This window comes from Diabrotica virgifera, chromosome 10 (genome assembly GCF_917563875.1).
Source record: "Diabrotica virgifera virgifera chromosome 10, PGI_DIABVI_V3a".
Classification (NCBI taxonomy): domain Eukaryota; kingdom Metazoa; phylum Arthropoda; class Insecta; order Coleoptera; family Chrysomelidae; genus Diabrotica; species Diabrotica virgifera.
Genome location: NC_065452.1, coordinates 964,551 through 984,730, shown reverse-complemented (window position 1 = coordinate 984,730; position 20,180 = coordinate 964,551). Strand labels below are relative to the sequence as shown.

Here is a 20,180-nt window from a genome sequence, read left to right as displayed (position 1 = left end):
TACTTAATTTATGTTACTATCCAATTAACTGATTTATTCAAACTAGAGAAAAATCAGGCCCGGCTTTAAAAAATTAGATCGTTTTGATCTTAGAAAAAATTTCACCCTTTATACGCTTTTTGAAAACTCTAATATGAATTTTACAAATTAGACAAATAGGCAATTAAAATGGCATATTTATTTTTTCCCCACACGATTACTTAATTTTTTATTAAAAAATCAAATTTGTCAAAATCGGAATTTTCGGAAAACCTAAAAATGAAATAAAAATGAAATCACGGTTTAACTCGCTACAACTCTGTTCCATTTAAATATTTTTTTTTCTGAAATTTTTACAGCACACATCTCTTACCATTTTGAAGACTATGAAAATTGTTGTAGACTTTCAATCTTCTTGTAAAAGTTATGAATTTTTAAAAATAAAAGGTGCAGATTCGTGAATTGCAAAGTTAAATCGCAAAAATTAGTGAAAAAATTTAAAATTTATCTATTTGATCACGTCTATGTTAAACTATAGAGTCCAAAAGAAGTGTTATGGGGAGTTTTAGATCTAGACGTGTTATAGAAAAAAAAAAAAAAAAAAAAAAATTGTAAAACTTTTAATTTTAAGAAAAACGTTGTTTTTGTAAATTAATTTTTGTAAAAAAGTCAATTTTTTTTAAATCTATGCAAAAACTTTGCCAAACTTTTTATGCATAGTCAAATTTGATTTTTTAATAAAAAATTAAGTAATCGTGTGGGGAAAAAATAAACATGCCATTTTAATTGCCTATTTGTCTTATTTGTAAAATTCATATTAGAGTTTTCAAAAAACGTATACAGGGTGAAATTTTTTCTAAGACTCAACCGAACTATTTTTTAAATCCGGGCCTGATTTTTTTTTAGTTTGAATAAATCAGTTGATTGGGTGGTAACATAAATTAAATATTTGTTCAAAAAAAATTCATTTTTGTAATAAAAGTTAATTTTTTTAAATCTATAGTTCACTTTACCAAACTTTTAATTATTATTCATAGTCAAATTTGATTTTTTTTATAAAAAATTAAGTAATCGTGTGGGGAAAAAATAAATACGCCATTTTAATTGCCTATTTGCCTAATTTGTAAAATTCATATTAGAGTTTTAAAAAAGCGTATACAGGGTGAAATTTTTTCTAAGACCAAAACGAACTTATTTTTTAAATCCGGGCCTGATCTTTCTCTAGTTTGAATAAATCAGTTAATTGGATGGTAACATAAATTAAGTATTAGTTCAAAAAAATTAATTTTTGTAATAAAAGTTAATTTTGTTAAATATATGGTTCACTTTACCAAACTTTTAATTCACAGTCAAATTTGATTTTTTTATAAAAAATTAAGCAATCGTGTGCGGAAAAAAATTAATATGCCATTTTAATTGCCCATTTGTCTAATTTGTAAAATTCATATTAGAGTTTTCAAAAAGATTATACAGGGTGAAATTTTTTCTAAGACCCAAACGAACTAATTTTTTTAAAGCCGGACCTGATTTTTTTCTAGTTTGAATAAATCAGTTGATTAGGTGGTAATAGTGTAACGATTGACCAAAATAAGAGACACATCGATCTGACCGTTCAAAAATTCTGACGAATACAAATTTCTGTCAAAATGCGAAACTCGCCCTGTATATTATTAAACAATGGGAGCAGACACTTTTTAATGGTCATTTGTTATTCCCCATAGGGGCCTCTATACGAGGTAGGAGTATGTACAGTTCCTCATGACTCACCCTGTATGTTGCTATCTCTATAACCTCACATTGCAACTAACGAAATGGCTTGGGTGTCAATCTGTTAGATACAAGTCAAAGTTTTCAACTTAATAAAATATAAAATATTAAATTAAAAACTTTATTGGGACCATTTTGTGGTACACCTCCGTGGCTTCTAAAAATGCAAGTCAGTCGGATGCTGGAGCAAAAGGAGATGAGGGAATTCTATACCATATAATACAAGATCACTCTCCTAACTATAAACATAGTAACAATATTATTACACCCTCTCAATAGGTCCAGTATTTTGGAATTGAAATAGACAACAAATTAAAGTTCAACTACCACACATCATGTATAAAAATAGAAATTATAACTAGATCAAAAATAACTAACATATTCCAGCACACCAGTTTAGTTTTAAGGAAAAAGCATTAACAATCCATCCTCATTCAATACTAACCTCCAAGCTACAGCCAGCAAGATTACACAGACTGAAGACTGCCTGAGTTTTCATGGATATAAAGAAGACTTTTGACTCTGGCACAAAGGATCAAGCGCGGCTCCTCCTTAGGGTCAATTGGTCAATGACCCCCCTAAAATAATCTCATAAAAATACCAATTTTATTAAAAATATCTTTTATCTAAAACTTCACTCTGAAATATAAAATTCTCTCTCAGCAGTCTGCATTGGCAAAACAAATATAATAGATATAATAACGTCGCGCCTCGCGCTATACACAAGCCCGTGGCTGGGCCGTATTTTAAATTGTCTATATACAGTTCTTATGGCTTATGGACAAATGCATGTAAAATAGAAAAGAGACGGCAGATAGCAATTTCGTGGGCGAGAGTGGGAGTGACCTTTCCGTCGTATACCTCTAGTAGAGTCGACGGCCTCACGTTTAGTTAGTTACCGTCTGCTGACCGCACTTCACGGCAGGTCTATATCGATCGCGGCGTATTTGCGTAATTTATTTTGTTTTGTTGGATTTTTTTGTGATTGTAACAAAAACAAGATGAGTGTTGTTGACGAAATAATTGCCTTAAAATCTGCTGGAACACTAAATTATGAACGGCGGCTTGAGAAAAAAGAAAGTGGTCGACCAAAACCAAACATGAATTTAAAACAAACAACAAAGGATAGGGGTAAGGACATTCAAAGATATTTTAAAGAATCAATGTACAATTTGTGTGATTGGATTTGTGGCTGCAGTGTGAGAAATGCATTTTTTTGCTATCCGTGTTTACTGTTTTCGAATGACGCTGTATGGGCGAAAAATGGAGTAACTGACATTAAGCATTTAAAAGTGAAAATTACAAAACATGCCTCTTCAACTACTCATATAAATTCATCAATGAGTTACGCAAGTTTAGGACGTGTTAACATAAGACAGCAACTTGATAGTGTATATCGTAAATCTGTGCATGACTTTAATGAATTGGTATCTAAAAATAGGTATATTTTAAACAAACTAATCGACTGTGTAAAATTTTGTGGAGTTTTCGAAATTGCATTGCGCGGTCATGACGAAAGTGACAGCTCCAATAATCGTGGAATTTTTCTGGGCCTTATCGATTTTGTTTCTGAACTGGATTTAATGTTTAAAGAACACATTGAAAAAAGTACAGTATTTAAAGGAACATCGAAAACAATTCAGAACGATATTTTAGAATCAATGTTAGCCATTGTGCATACTCATATCATGAAGGAGATTGGCCAGACAAATTTTGTGGCCATTCAAGTAGATGAGACCACAGACAGCTCCAATAAAACGCAGATGATTATCATATTGCGATATGTATTAACTGGTATTGTACATGAAAGATTTTGGAAATTTGTTAACCCCCTAGGTACTACAGCACAACATTTAACTAATGTAATATTGGAAGAACTTCAATTATTAAAAATTAATGAAGCACCTGAAAAATTGATTGCCCAAAGTTACGATGGTGCATCAGTCATGAGCGGTAAACTGGGAGGAGTACAAACAAAAATTAAAGAAATATACCCAAATGCACACTTCATTCACTGCTATGCCCATCAATTTAATCTTATCCTCCAAAAAGCGGCGAGTCAACACAAACCGATAAAAATATTTTTTGCAAATTTACACGGATTTTCGTCCTTTTTCGGCCGATCTCCAAAACGTACGATGGTTCTGGATAGAGTGGTTAAAGTAAGGCTACCTAAAGCTGCGCCTACTCGATGGGCTTTCAATACAAAATGTGTTGAAATTGTATACACTTATAAAGATGATTTAAAATCTTGCTTAGAGGAAATTATTGATGAGGAGCAAGATGGTAACAATATAAATCAAGCAACTGGTTTAAAAAGACATTTGGAAGATGAGCATTTTTTATTTTGGTTAAATTTTTTCCATAAAATAATGCCCCATGTTGATATATTGTTTAAACAATTGCAAATGCGAGACATTGATGTTATATCTGTCAAAAATTGTATCCTGTCTTTTAACAACAATATCCAAATAATTAGAAATACTATTTTGGAATCAGAAGTACCAAGCACATCAACAGCAAAAAAAAGAAAAACTACTGCAGAGGATCCAAAGCGACGAACTGCACTTGAAATTTGTGATATTATTATATCTGAAATAAATCACAGGTTTAGTTTCAATGATCATCTCATGATTTCACAGTTATTCTACATAGAGAAATTTGAAGCATACACTACCAACTTTCCGCAAAATATTTTAAAAATGGTGACGGCTAATTATCCCACAGTGAATATTTCCAAACTAAAATCGGAACTTGAAGTCTTATATTGTCGTGAGGATTTTCGCAATAGTGCTGGTGCAGTAGCCATACTTCAGCTTTTTATTAACATGAATTTGTCTGAAACATTTTCTGAAGCAGTGAAGTTATTAAATATTTTGTGCACACTCCCTATGACAACCGTGGAAAGTGAGAGATGTTTTTCTACTTTAAAAAGAGTAAAAACATTCCTGCGTAATACGATGGGACAACCTAGACTTAGTGCCTTGTCTATGCTGAGCATCGAGAAAACGCTTGTCAAGAGCATTCCAAATTTCAATGAGAAGGTCATAGACTATTTTGCAGAACTAAAGGATAGAAGAATTGACTTAAAATATAAAAATATTTAAAGTAAGTTTCGTTTTAATAAATTTACAATTTATTATACTATAAATATTCCTATCTATATATCAGTCAATAACCTGTTCATACCATTTTTCCTATATTTTTTAAAAGATTTACTCTAAAAAAAGACAAATTTAATTTTCGGAAAACTAGGGTAAATAGTATTGAGTTTTATCTAAGTCTGTATTTTTTATCTAAAATATAAATGCTAAAAGATCTTTTAAATACTTTAAAAAATCAACAGTTTGAAGTTTTCAAACCAAAATGACCCCCCTGAAGATTGACCCACGAGCCGCCGCTGCAAAGGATTAATATGCAAACTTCACAAGATGAACTGCTCCCCTTCTCTTAGAAGAATTATCCCCTGCATATTAACACTGAAATGAAGTCAAGAATTTATAAAGTCAGTGTAAGGCCAATAATGACATGCATCAGAAACAAGACCCGATACAGCCACAACACAAAGACCAGCAGAGGAAACAGCAGAGATGAGAGTACTGAGAAGAATTACAGGCAATACGCTGAGGAATCAAAAGAGTAGTGAAGACATTAGAAGACTAGGTAACGTACAGTGTATAAATGAATGAACACTAAATAGCAAAAAAGAATGCAATAACCACATAACCAGAATGGGGGAGACACGTGTGGTCAAAATAGATGGAGTTACAACCTTCCATAGAGGTATCAATCCGCCAATGAACGAGCAGAATTGCTTATAAAGAGGAAGAAGAAGATAGTCATGCAAATAGAATACTTTACAATAAAACTGGAATAGAACATATTATTATAAATGAGAGACTCTAAATGAGAGAGAAGCTGAATTAAGTTCTTAAATTAAGATGCGAATTTTTAGCAGATTGTGGTTAAATAAACAACCAAATAAAATAACAAAATAGTGGAATGTCACATTATATTAAATTACCTAAGTCAGATATTGTTTTAATAAGTGCTTTTGTATTATTCACCAAAGTATATATGTTACCTTCAAAAGTCCAGCAATTTCTTGCACCGACAGCTTCTTTAACTTTCAAATACAACTACCGATTTTTCTGTGACAGCATTTCACTTTAAACCTTTTTTTTTATCACAATTACCAATTTTTTTTTAGTGTGCTTCTAGTATCAATCTCTTTCTGTATAAAACACTGTAACATTGAACCATTCTCCTAAAAAAAAGAAACAAAAATAAAATAATGGCAATTTCAGCAATTGGTAAAATACATAATATTGATACACCAGTTCCAAAGAGTAACTAGTCTGAATTTTAGTGATTTGGAGTTAAGTATTGGAAAGTGCTTCAATAACCAATATTTATGAGTTCCCAAGGGTAACAACTCTATAATAATTGTAGAATACATAATATACCTATATGAAAATGCCATTCTCCTAAAAAAAAGTAACAAAAATAAAATAATGGCAATTTCAGCAATTGGTAAAATACATAATATTGATACACCAGTTCCAAAGAGTAACAAGTCTGAATTTTAGTGATTTGGAGTTAAGTATTGGAAAGTGCTTCAATAACCAATATTTATGAGTTCCCAAGGGTAACAACTCTATAATAATTGTAGAATACATAATATACCTATATGAAAATGCCACTATGATAGTGCAACTAGACGAAAATACAAATCCCATTCCGATTAAGAGAGGCGTGAGACAAGGAGACCTAATATCGCCAAAGCTTTTCAACCTAGCCCTAGAAAACGTCTTCAAATCGACAAATTGCTTAACCTATGGCATTAACGTTAATGGCGACAAGCTAAACCACCTCAGATTCGCTGACAACATTGTCATTATAGCGAGCTCATTCGAGGAACTGCAAATTATGATGGAGGAACTCACAGGCAGCTCCCAATACGTCGAACTAAAGATGAACATGAGAAAAACAAAAATAATGACAAACACAGATGACCCCAGACGTATAACTATAAATGGCAGTGAGATAAAAAAATTACACTTTTATAAAAAAGAAGTTTTTTATAATAAAACCTTTTTATTATTTATAGGAAAGAATATAAAATAATTTAACGATAAACGATTTAACGATAAAATGCTTAAAATTCCAAAAATTACACTCTAATAAAAAAGTACTTTTTATAACATTGCGGTTTTGTTATTGTACATGTACATGTCAGGGGCGGCCCGTCGTAGGCGCCGCCTACCCTCTTCAAATGTAGTACAATAATATAAATGATTAATATAAATTACTTATTTCAAAATTGTAATTTATAAATTTTGACACAATACCTACAATAAAATACCAAAAATTATCCAAATTATTTTTAAAAATGTCCAAAAAATTTTCTCCGTAGTTATAATTATTGTACGCTCCTTGTAGTATCAGTAGTACTGTATAAGATTCTATATTCTTCCTTGGTCAGGCACTTGAAAACGTAGCCTGAAATAGAACGACGCCAACACCGAATTGACGTGCGATCTCTCTCTGTTTACGCGAACTAAAGGCCTGCTTAGCGACCGTATTCTACGATTTTGAAAGGGCGGATAGGCACAGAGTATTATAGCCGGACCTACAAAATTTTATCAGTTGCTTCTCTTGTGTCTTGTGAAACTGTTTTAAATAATTGTTTTTTGATTTTGGCTGTTATTAGTAGGTTAAGTATTGAATAAAACTAGGTAGGACAATTTAAATTTGTTTATGAAAACTGAATAATAAACAGGTAAATTTGAGATCGGTCTATTGAAGGGCATTTTAATTTTATATTAATTTAGTAATAATTCACTAACGACAAATAAATCTGTGAATAGTTATTTGTCAGTCGTCCATTATATTTTTATTGTGTTTCAATACAATTTGGATAATTTAAAGTTAAACTGACGAATTGTGTTATTAGATTATATAGATAATTAAAAATTTAAAGCGAGGTTAATTGTTAACTTATCAATTTATTCGAAGAGTAAATTATTATTTGATACATAAATAAAATAGGTAATATTTGACGTTGTTGAAACGTAGGTGTGTTAGTTTTATTGGTGGAAAAACTTTAGTCATCGAATATGAATATTTTAAACGATGTAATATGCAGTTTGATCGAGACACCTTTTTCAAGGCGCCAAAATCAAGAAAGATCAGAAATTATTTCAATGGGCCGGCCTTTACCAAATTTAACAATTTTATCCACAGATAAGACAAAAGACAATCGACCATTTTCGAGATTGTTTAAAACAATATGGTATGAAAATCATAAATGTCTAAGCGGAAGTTATTTTAAAAATTCACTTTTCTGTTGGCCTTGTCTGTTGCTCTCAAATTTGAAGCAAAATGTTTGGGTGAGTCAGGGATATTCAGATTTGAAAAATTTATCAGCTAGTGTAAAAAAACATGAATCTTCGAAAGAACATTTAAACAATTGCTTAGGTTTAAAACGGTTAGAAAAAAATAAACAAACTATTGACAGTGCTTTAGCTGGACATATTTCTCTTTCTAATAAGATATATAATAAAGAAGTTGAAAAAGATTGAAGAAGTTGAAGAAATTGATGTTACAATTCTGTTAGCAAAACAAGAACTTGCATTTCGCGGTCGTGATGAGAGCCATAATTCTTCAAACATGGGTAATTTTAAAGAAATTTTTAATTTAGTAGTTAAACGCGATCAGGAAATCCAGGATCATGTTAAAAAATAGAAGGGGTGTTCACGGGTTTGTCAAAAACAATACAAAATGATTTAATAGATTGTCTTGCCGATTACGTAAAAAATGAAATTTCAACAGAAATTAGTGAAAGTCAATTTTTTTCTATACTAGCGGACGATACTACTGATATAACCGAAAAATCACAGTGTACTTTAACAATCCGTTTTGTTAACATAGTTGGTCAGGTAACAGAAAGATTTTTAGGGTTTTTTGATGTTAGCGAGAATAGATCTGCAGACGCTCTATATAGTTTAATTTCAAACGTGCTTGAGCCATATGATTACAAAAATAAATTAATTGCTCAATTTTACGATGGTGCAAGTGTAATGGCTGGCTCTTTAAACGGATTACAATCAAAAATTAAAGTAGATGCTCCAAAAACAATTTTTAAACATTGTTGCGCTCATAGATTATATTTAGCATTGCAAGACGGCTCAAAATGTATTACAAATTGTAGGATATTTTTTGTCGCCTACCCGAAGTATATGTGTAGCCTACCCGCATACTGAGGTCACGAGCCGCCACTGGTACATGTAGGACACAACATGTTTGGAAAGAATAATTAACTTATAAAATATGAATTTTTAGTAGGTGTATTAACTGTTATTTATAATTATGATTCTAAAAATTACACTAGTATAAAATAGTATTTTTTTATAATACCACAGTTGTTTAAAATGGTATATATAATTTTAAATAAGGGAAAATGAAAATGAAAAAATATGTAGTCTTTCAACTATATAATTTTAAGTATATAAACTTTTAATTATTTATTAAAACAATTAAAAAAAGATACTCAACAGCCGGGTTCCAACTGGGGACCTCTCATCTGCAGTCTAATGCCACTGAGGCACCATCAATTTGTAGATATCGATTTATTATTTATTAACGTACTTTAAAATATCATTGCATTAGTCACATTTTTAAAATAGTTTGAAATTAAAAAAAAAATCGATTTATCCATACAGTGTGATTGGTCAGTGGGGTAAAGCTTTGTAGATCCGTTATAAGTAATAGATAGTAATAAAAGTTAATAAAAAAAATTGTAGCCAACTTTGATTACAGATTGATAATCAGTAATCGTAAATTGTAAGTTTTAGACAATTATTCAGTCACGGCTTACTTAAAATTTGGAAAGATTTAGACCCGTAATTATTAATAATTTTGCTCTGAAAAATGAAAATATCTCGAAAACTAATAAATTTACACATAGGGAATGTTATACAAAAATTATAGTATGGTAATGGTACTTTTCGATAATGATAAAAAAACAGGGTGTTCTATTTAAATCAAAAAGGGAACTGGTGTATGTTTTCAAAGACTGATAGTGTGCAAAGTTGATTTTTGATGTTTTTTGTACATGATTTTTACTTTAACTATTTTTTTGTACTCGTTTGTAAATGATTCTACCGTTGAAATAAATAAATAAATAAATTTATTAAAATCAGCTAAGTACTTTCAGCATTTTTAATGCCATCATCAGAGCTATCGTCTTATAGTTGTAACTACCTCAAATGAAGAGAAAACTTTAAACAAACACATTCCACTATTAAAAATTAACCCAGGGATCTAACCACTGGTCAGCGTAAAAACAATATTTTATACATTTAAGGGTTTTTACCCTGACCAGTGGTTAGATCCCTGGGTTAATTTTTAACAGTAGAATGTGTTTGTTCAAAGTTTTCTCTTCATTTGAGGTAGTTACAACTATAAGACGATAACTCTGATGATGGCATTAAAAATGCTGAAAGTACTTAGCTGATTTTAATAAATTTATTTACACACAATCAGTCTTTGAAAACATACAACCAGTTCCCTTTTTGATTTATATAGAAGTGTGTACAAGTCAAACAGTCTGTTTCTATTCTGTTCTATTTAAAATTACTGAGAAAATAATGTACTTGCATTTTGAATCACCCTGTATTCACTATTTATTTATTTTCAACGGGACACTGCCCAATAAGATTACAAGTTTATAAGTCCAATATACATAATACATGTGTCAATAATAATAAAACTACAGTAAAATAGTAATAATAAAACAATAATACAATAAAATATAAATATCACAAACTTAAACACATAAATCAGATTCATATATCACAATAATGAATATCCAACAACTACTCAAACAAACAAACGTCTGAGGCCAGAGATGAATTCAGACTTCGGTGCAAAGAAATCTAGATCAGGTTGAGTGTTTGCCCATCTTAGTGCTCGAGATAAAAAGTTGTTATATGCATAGTTGGTTCTATGGATAGGAACATAGAATGTTTGATTTAATCGAGTTCTGCGGAGAGGTACATGGAGACCAACCTGCTCAAGTAGCTGAGGACACAAAACTGTTGAATTAATTATGCCATAGAGCATCCTTGCATCCTTAATTACTCGTCGGTCACGCAATGAGAGAATACCCAATTGGGTTTCAATTTGATAATAATTTAACTGATTTAACTCAAAAGGTATACCCAGTTTATATGCTATGTACCTTAAGAACTTGTGTTGGACTGTCTCGATTTTTGTTATGTAAATATTGTAAGATGGAGACCAAACACAAGAACAATACTCTAGATGAGGTCTAACTAAAGAACAATATAGTAATTTAATTGCATCAATATTCTGAAAGTCTCTAGTGCATCTTTTTATAAAACCAAGCATTTGTAAAGATTTGGAAATTTTTGATGTATAATGTGATTCAAATAAAAGTTTACAGTCTAAATTAATTCCCAAATCACGAATTTCAGTAACCCAGTCAACAGGAATATTCTGTATATTATAATTATATTCTATTGGGTCTCTCGATCGTCCAAAAGAAATAGCATGACACTTAGATTCATTCAGGGCCATGGCATTCAACATACACCACTCACTCAACCGATCAAGATCATGTTGAAGATTAATACAGTCCTCTGTATTGTTGATAATTGTATAGAACTTTAGATCATCTGCAAAAAGCAGAGGTGAACTGTGTCGGAAGCAGTGGTGTATATCATTGATGAATATGTTAAATAACAGGGGCCCCAAATGTGAACCCTGAGGTACTCCTGAATGAACCTTAATCTCACTGGAAACAAAATCCCTGATACGCACCATCTGAACTCGGTCAATCAAGTATGTTCTCAGCCACTCAAGAAGTGGACCATTAACACCCATTTGTTTAAGTTTAAATATTAAAATATTATGGTTGACCCGATCAAAAGCCTTGGAGAAATCGGTGTATAGTGCATGTACCCTACAACCCCTCTCCAATGCCTTCCTCAGGAAGTCCACAAATACTAGTGTGTTACATTCGGTTGATCTGTTATTCCGAAATCCAAATTGTTGGTCTACTAGTTGTTTTTCAAGTGAAGCTTTAAGATAGTCACATACAAAACATTCAAATATCTTTGGTATTACACTAATTATACTAATGGGCCTGTAATTATTCACCAATGAATTATCTCCCGCTTTATAAATGGGTGTTAAAAAACTATTTTTCCAACATTCTGGAAATTCACCCATATTTAAGGATAGATTAAAGATGTGAAAAAAAGGTCTGGATAATATAAAACAACAGTTCTTGAGAAAGCTAGGAGGCAATCCATCAGGACCAGGACCCTTATTCGCATCCAGTTCTGATAATTTTAGATAAATATCAGATATAGTTATGTTGAAACCAGTCAGATTAGTAAGACCAAATGTAGGTGAGTCACTGGGTATGACACATATTTGAGTGGAATATACTGTAGAAAAATATTCTGCAAAAAGATTTACAATATCTGGTCCATGACCGGATTCAACACCACCATACCTCAACACAGCGGGCATAGAGGGCTTTCCTCTCCGTGAATTCACAAACGACCAAAATCCCTTCAAATTATTTCTTATTGATAATTCTGTTAAGTAAATATGATTTCTGTAGCTTTCAGCTTTTAACAATTTACAATTAGCCCTCAGCTGTGAAAAAGTCTGATAATCCAGAACTGATTTAGATAAAAGATATTTTTTGTGAGCTTTCTTTTTCTCAACTATCTGGTTCTTTAACTCTAAAGAGAACCAAGGAGGGAATCTACGTTTTGAATACCTTTTTAGGGGGATGAATAATTCTATAGCTAAGTAAACTATATCATAGAAAATATTTACAATTTGATTCAGTGTTTTTCCTAAAAATAAATTATCCCAACAGAACTGTGACAAAAAATCAGTTATTTTCACATAGTCAGCCGACTTGAAGTCCCTATAAAAACCGTCACTAACCAAACCACCATCATTGGGGCGCCTTTTGGTCATCTTTATCTCAAATTCCAGGGGTGGGTGATGCATACCCTCCCTCAAAAGAGCTTCATTAGCTCTGGACACAGTTACATCAGCATCATCGACCAACACCAAGTCCAGAATATTACCAGTTGCATTCACAATAGTATTGGACTGAAACAAATTGTGGTATGCACACATACCAGTCACAACCTGCAGGGCTTCAACTTCAGAAGCTGTGGCACCTGGCAGAGGAATTGTTGAAGAGCACATATCATTTGAAAACCATTCGCAGTTTGGTAAATTGAAGTCAGCAGCCAGATAATAGTGTGCAGATGGATAATCTTCGGCTATTTTTTCCAGGGTTTCACAAAATATGGAATATTTGTCCAATGTAGACTTAGGTGGAAAATATGCTGTTCCTATAATAAACTGATTTGCACCTTCGGTCACCAAGACAAAAAGCTGTTCGATTGTCCCGTTAACTTTTAAAGATCTACTACTTAAGCCCTTATGAACTGCAATAAGGACTCCACCACCTCTTGAGAATGAACTTGTTTCACTGGAGCGATCAGTTCTATATACGTTGAGGTCAAACAACTGCAGCTCTTCATCGGCATAGTTACATGTCAACCAGGTCTCGTTGAATATGATGATACTGTAGTGAGAATAGGAAACATTCATAAACAAATGGTCAAGCTTAGTTCTGAGACCTCCTACATTTTGGAAATAAACCCACAGTCCAGAGGAAGACTGTGTTAGTTTTTTGACATTATTCTAGGAGTGCCATTTAAGTACTTGATAAATAAGTTTTGTTCGCCCTTTCTCTCTCTTTCCTTAAGTTCACTCTTGACAGTGTTTAATGCTGTTCTCTGGTGTGGGGTAAGATCTGAATCGATAAAAATCTTTAGTGATCTATCAATATTTCTTCTGTTTCTGAGTATTGCCAGATAGTCTTTATGATTACGAAGGACAATTCTGTATGAACGGTATCCATTTTTGTTCTTTTTTCCAATTCGTACGGCCTCAGCAATATCAATGGCTGAGTTCATTAATCCAGACAAGAGGTCTGTGGCTTTGTTTAAATCGTCATCCTCACCATACTCAGGCATATTAAAAATCATAATGTTGTTGGATCTTTTCTGTCTCTCGATCATTTCACTTAACACTGATTGGTCTGTTGTGATTTGTTCAGTAGGTTCAGTTGTTTGAGCAACTCTTATATCTTTCAAACTGGATATTTCAGATCGAATTTCAGATTTAAGTTCATTAAAGCTTACCTGAAAAGAGCCATTCAAAGAGTCCAACTCACTTCTAAAAGACTTTATTTGTTCAATCATGTCCATGGCCTGATTATTAATAAGTTGTTCCACCTTTTGTTCAAGAGAACTTATTTGTTTCTTCATCATAGGAATCATTTTGATTCCATCCTCACAGGATTCGCAAAAAAGTTTAAGGACTCTTCTACCCTTCAACTCCAACACCCTGATTTCTGATGCTGTCAGATTGGCACATTGATGATGAATATTTTGATCGCAACCATCACAAACCCAACACTCACCACCACTGACATCCAACAAACATTTTGTGCATGACATATTTAAAAGTTTAGATCAAGCACTGGCCTATCTTCAAAATATATTATTTGTAGAAGTACTGATAACTTTTTATGAAGAGTACTTAAGTTTTTGTTGAACTCAATTAGGAGAATATGTGCTTCTAATTGCAAATAAATGCAATTTCTGAAACATTCACTAATAAAAATGAAAGATAACTTACAGATTAATAGGGTCTGAACTTTTACGGATTTTTTGATACAAAACAACATATTAAACACTAATAAATATCACTTAAATTGTACATCATTAACAGAGCAGGAAAATATGTGCTTTCGCTAGTAATTATTGAAACTGAATGAAAATTAGCAAAACTATAAAGAAAATTAGCAAAACAATCATTTATGAAAATTTTGACAATAAAAAAATATGACGTCAATAAACCATTGGCCTTGTGCTTGCTTTTTATTTATACAGGTAGTTAAACTTCTTACGATTTTCATATAAAATTGGTTATAACTTTGTAAATACCCTGTATAACATACCAAACCTTTATATTTTTGTAATCGAAAAGTTACGAAGATTTCGAATATAAAATAAAATACAGGGTGTTCTATTTAAAAAAAGATAAGTTTGGTCTGCCACTATGTTATAGAACACCCTGTAACATTCTAACCAATTTTGTAATGTGAAGCTCAAAGTTCGCTACAATTTTTGTTATTAAGTTTTATCGCTATACATTACTATAACGGATCTACGGAGCTTCACCCCACTTTACAATTAAGCACCCTGTATAATAGCACTTAAATATTGCATTGTTAGCTAGTTCTAAGCTATACTGAAAATTTCAGGTGTCTAGGTAGCCTAGAACTATTTTTAAAATGGATTACAAAATTTGCGGAGTCCGTGACACCAACCAAGCCAAGTATATAAAAAGGTTTTAAAAAGTCCAGGAATATATCTACCTGAGCCAAATCCTGAAACTTGACAAAGAGAACTAAAGTGCGAAAATTACTAGGAGAGCAAGACTAGCATGGGCAGGATTTGGAAAACTTAGTTGGATACTCAAGAACCACAAAATACCCCAATACTTGATGTTACCAGTGCATCCTTCCTATCATGATGTATGGATGTCAAACCTGGACCCTAACCAAGGCAAATATGAATAAACTAGCCACAACAGAAAGGGCAATGTTAGGTATACAACTGTCAGATAAGAAAAGGAACAACTGGGTAATACAACAAAAGTTGCCAAACTTAAATGGAGCTTCGCACCCTACCCTGCTAGACCAAAAGACCAACGATGGAATGCAACAATACAATATTGGAGACCTTATGAAAGTAAACGATCGAGAGGAAGTGGATTGATAATATTAAAAGAGTAGCCGGAACAAATTGGAAATATGTTGCTCAGGATAGAGACAATGGAAGGAGTTGGGAGAGGCATATGTCCAAAAGTAGACGATAGAAAGCTAAGAAGAAAAGAAGAAGTTTTTTTAATACTTCAAAACAATATAGCGGACAGGTGCCAAGAAGTCAAATTTTCATTACATTTGACAGTGTGGCTTTTTTAACCTTTAAAAGATCTAAAAATTTAATGAAAATTACTTATAAGTTTTTCAACCTAATAAAAATATTTGTAAAATAAAATACTTTTAAAAGATTTTTAATTGAAAAACTTATTGGACCATTTTCCTGGTGACAACCTCCATGGCTTCTAAAAATTGCAAGCCAGATGGATGTTGCAGTGAAGACAAGAGGGAATTCTAAAAAGTTGCAATTCACAACCCCATCTACAGCTTGGTAAAGTTCCAACGGAAAATGGACCTAGTTACTCTATAGGAGTAATACTAATATAAAATAAAAATGTATACCATTTTTATTCAGTTGCAATGCGAAGCCAAAACTGTCTTAATTTTTACTAAGGTTAGAGAGCGCAACCAGCACTCTTATCAATGATTTCACCTCTTGTTAGAGGTTCTTCAGAGAATGCATAGGCTGCTATCTCTACTCCAGGTAAACTTTTTCGACATTTATTAGTCCCCCATTGCAACTGACGTTAAGGTAGTAGGTGCGTAGCAGTACCTGCTAAATGAAAGTCTAAGTTTTTCAACATAATAAAAATATTTGTAAAATAAAATACATACTTTTAAAAGATTTTTTAATTGAAAAACTTATTGGACCATTTTTCTGGTGACAACTTGTAAAATAAAATACTTTAAAAGATTTTTAATTGAAAAACTGATTTGTTAAATACTTTCATTTAGCAGATGCCGCTACGCACCTACTACCTTCACGTCAGTTGCAATGGGGGACTAATAAATGTCGAAAATGTTTACCTGGAGTAGAGATAGCAGCCTATGCATTCTCTGAAGAGCCTCTAACAAGAGGTGAAATCGTCGATAAGAGTGCTGGTTGCACTCTCTAACTTAAGTAAAAATTAAAACAGTTTTGGCTTTGCATTGCAACTGAATAAAAATGGTATACATTTTTATTATTGAAAATTACTTACATTAAACAGATACAGATAGTCCAAAGCCAAATTCGTGGCTTTAAATTTGCCACCAACTTAATTATTTCCTCTGTCGGCACTGGCAGTTTACTAGCTTCCAAAAAGGTCCTTTCTTTGTCAATAGATTAAGCTGTTCATCAGGTTCACCACAGGTTCTATACTATATTTGTACCAAAATAAGTAACTCATGAATTCCACCTAAAAGTATCAATAAAAACAGATGTAAACTACAGTTGTTTTTTGTTTTATGAACAAAAAAAATAAAAATGAGGATGCAAAAGCAGTCAAATACCAAAGGAATAAAGTTGCAAATACATTCAATAGAAAACTATGGTATCAAAATAATGCAAACTAAGGTACAAGCTTACCTTGTTTATAAGTTAGTGATAATAAACGATAAACGTAAAATTAACAGAAAAGCTGTTTAATTTCTAATTTATTTTTTAACTGACAATAAAATGAAAATGAAGAAAATGCTGAAAATGCGTCAAGTCAAACGTCAATCTCTTCGCGCTTCGCGCTTTGATTGGAGTAGATTAACGATCGCAGCGACAGGTAGTAAAAGGTGAAACTAACTTGGTAGTGTCTATTCAATCTAATTACGGACATTTTATAAAATGATATTTTATTTTGAACCTGGCCGAATAACTCTCCAGGTCGGAAACAGGGGCGTAACAGACGGCCCCGCAGCATGAAGCTTGCGGGGGGGCCCCAATCGCTTAAGGGCCTCATCTTGTCATCTGATATTATGTAAAAGTCTGTTATTCTTATAATATTTTTACGTTGTCTGTTTAAATTTAAAAACGTAAAAATTTCTAACTAGACGTATTTGCCAAGTGAATCATCTCATAATATCTAGAAACTTAATCCCTTCCGGCCTACCGAAATTTTATGGCAGCGACAATAAACTATATAATGCTTTGTACGTGACTATTGAAAGATATTAGAATTGCAATTTGCCGAATTTAAGAACAATATTTTTAAATCTAAAATGGGTTTTCTTTCTCTCTGTTCTTTGCCTACTTTTAGTATTTCGATACAATATTATCGCCAGTAATTTCATATTGGTTGTTTGCATTTAATATTATTTATGTTTGTGTTGTTTTACGGTTATAGTTGCATCAGTTTGGTACGCATTTATTTAACAATTATTGACGACTTTTCTTGTGTAATCATTGGACAATCTCAACAGATAAACGGTAAGATAAGGAAATTGCATAGTTGCATAGTTACATTGCATTGCAATGTAGAAAAACTTGCATAGTTTCGGTTTCGGAAAAAATCAAACAAGCTTATATTTTTCTAAAACATTTTTTGTTAGTTTATATATCTTATCTTAAAGTGAAAAGTTCTACTCACAGATGCCTCTAATTGTTTATTAATTCTTTAAACAATAAAACTGTTTTATATTAAATAATTTTAAAAGATATCGGTGAATTCATCATTTTACTTTGTTCAAAAATGTTTCTATTTGCTTTTTGATTATGCTGAATTCGAATATGTCATTAAATCAGGGCCATAAGTATGATGTTGGGGGCCCCGAAGCAAACTTGATCTGGTACCCCCTACCGGGGGTCTGGGGTTAATCACCCAGCAGAAGGAGTCCGGGAAAATTGATTTTTAACCACTTGAAAACGAATTTTAATGTACTCCATGACTGAAGTTTCCTGTACCTACCTACATATTGCTATTTTAGTTGACCAACACAAAAAAAAATGAAATCACATTATTTTAAGCTAAATATTTACCATCAATATAACATCTTTTCCGTTTTCATAAAAAATACACTACATATAATGTTACTTACATTCTTCGGCTATAATGTAGGTTTTTAATCGCGTTATATTGCCTATACGCAGTATAACGCGATTACAATCGCGGGGCTCCCTTCGCCGGGGGCCCCGAGGCACTGCCCCGGTTGCCCCAATGGTAGTTACGGCCCTGTCAGACATTACAGTTTGAAAATTCAAAATAAATTTTTTTGAGCACTTATACAGTATGTCTGCGTGGCTTCGAACCATATGGGAAACATTTTTATTATCAATTTTACGAAAAAAGTTATTCTTCATGAAATGCTCTGAATGGTCTTAAATCTGAGATACAAAATAAGCCAGATAAACCATCAGATATCAAAGCTTATCAATTTTATACGAGGTAAGTCAAAAAATAGGAATTTAACTCAAGGATAAAGTACTTTTATATTTAACAATGTACGATTTTAATTTTAATATGTAATTACATCCTTGTAAATAAAAAATTAATTTTTCCAAATATTTCTGAAATTACCGATAACCAACATATCATTTTATTACAATTATAATAACTATTTTATTATTAATTTTTTAATTTTACGAACAAACTCTTTATAAAATTCTTATCAGATTCTTTATAAAAAGCTCTGCATTATCTCAAAACCAAGATTCAATCGTAATATATCACATTTTACCAACTTTATACGAGGTATGTCGAAAAATATGAATTTCTCTCTAAGGCACATCAAAGAAACATGAAACGTAAATTACGTTTCATGGAAATAAAACAGTGCTAAACAAATATACGTCATTTATGAAACTCTCCGAAAATAAAAATGTGTCATGAGCATGAATCACACTCGTTTAATTGGTAGGCGGACTTTGAGATTTGTTTAGCAGTGTTTTAATTTCATGAAACATGTTTTTCGTTTCATGTTTCATGTTTTTCGTTTCATGTTTCTTTGGTGTGCGGCTTGCCTAAGAGTTAAGTACCTTTATAATTCACAATATTTCAACTGGAATGATATAATTGCATATTTAAACATAGTTTTTAATTGCGAACAACTTTTTATAATAAAATTTTTCAATATTGTAAAATATAAAGGTGGTATAGGTACTATTGAGCGAAATTAATATTCTTTATATACCTCGTATAAAATCAATAAAATTTAATATCTGATTATTGCAACTTTTTTATACCATGCAGAGCATTTTATGAAGAATAACTTTTTTTCGCAATATAGATATGTAATAAAAAAAGTTTCTCATAGGTTCCATGCTACGCAAACACACTGTATAAGAAATCAAGAAAGAATTGTTTTAACATTTACTATTTTTAAAGCTGGTTATTAAATGTATTGTAGGTAAGTTGTACAGAAAACAACAAAAGAAGTTGTTTATTTGGAATGGGTCTGTATACCAATAAAGATGAGAAATGTAAGTTGTTATGAATAGTGAATGATAACGCTAACACAAAAAAGTTTTTGTTAAATAAGTCGTATTTAGTAATAGGTCTGGATCCCGCGTATGAAAAAAAAGTTGATTAGTAGCAAGCTGAAAATTTGTTAATAGCTTAAGGGTGTCTAGTCGGACAAACTTTGATATATGGGAACACTGGAACAGGGG

At 32.0% G+C, this 20,180-nt stretch overlaps 1 protein-coding gene across 1 annotated transcript; it reads right to left on the bottom strand.

The window, feature by feature from the left end:
* Window positions 1–5,938: 5,938 nt before the first annotated feature.
* LOC126878590 (uncharacterized) lies at window positions 5,939–13,419 on the bottom strand. The gene is made up of 2 exons (XM_050641398.1): window positions 12,256–13,419; window positions 5,939–6,013 (listed from the first exon to the last, which is right to left on the bottom strand). Exons 1-2 carry the CDS (start codon window positions 13,417–13,419, stop codon window positions 5,939–5,941), a joined length of 1,239 nt encoding a protein of 412 aa, XP_050497355.1.
* Between the last annotated feature and the right edge of the window lie 6,761 nt (window positions 13,420–20,180).

What these genes read in the sequence shown, in the direction of transcription:
- LOC126878590 (XM_050641398.1), bottom strand. Translation starts at nt 13,419, where the DNA reads ATGAATGTTTCCTATTCTCACTACAGTATCATCATATTCAACGAGACC. An exon ending in CCGGTCATGGACCAGATATT is followed by an intron (nt 6,014 to 12,255) that starts GTAAATCTTTTT and finishes TCTTTTTTTTAG; the next exon opens with GAGAATGGTTCAATGTTACA.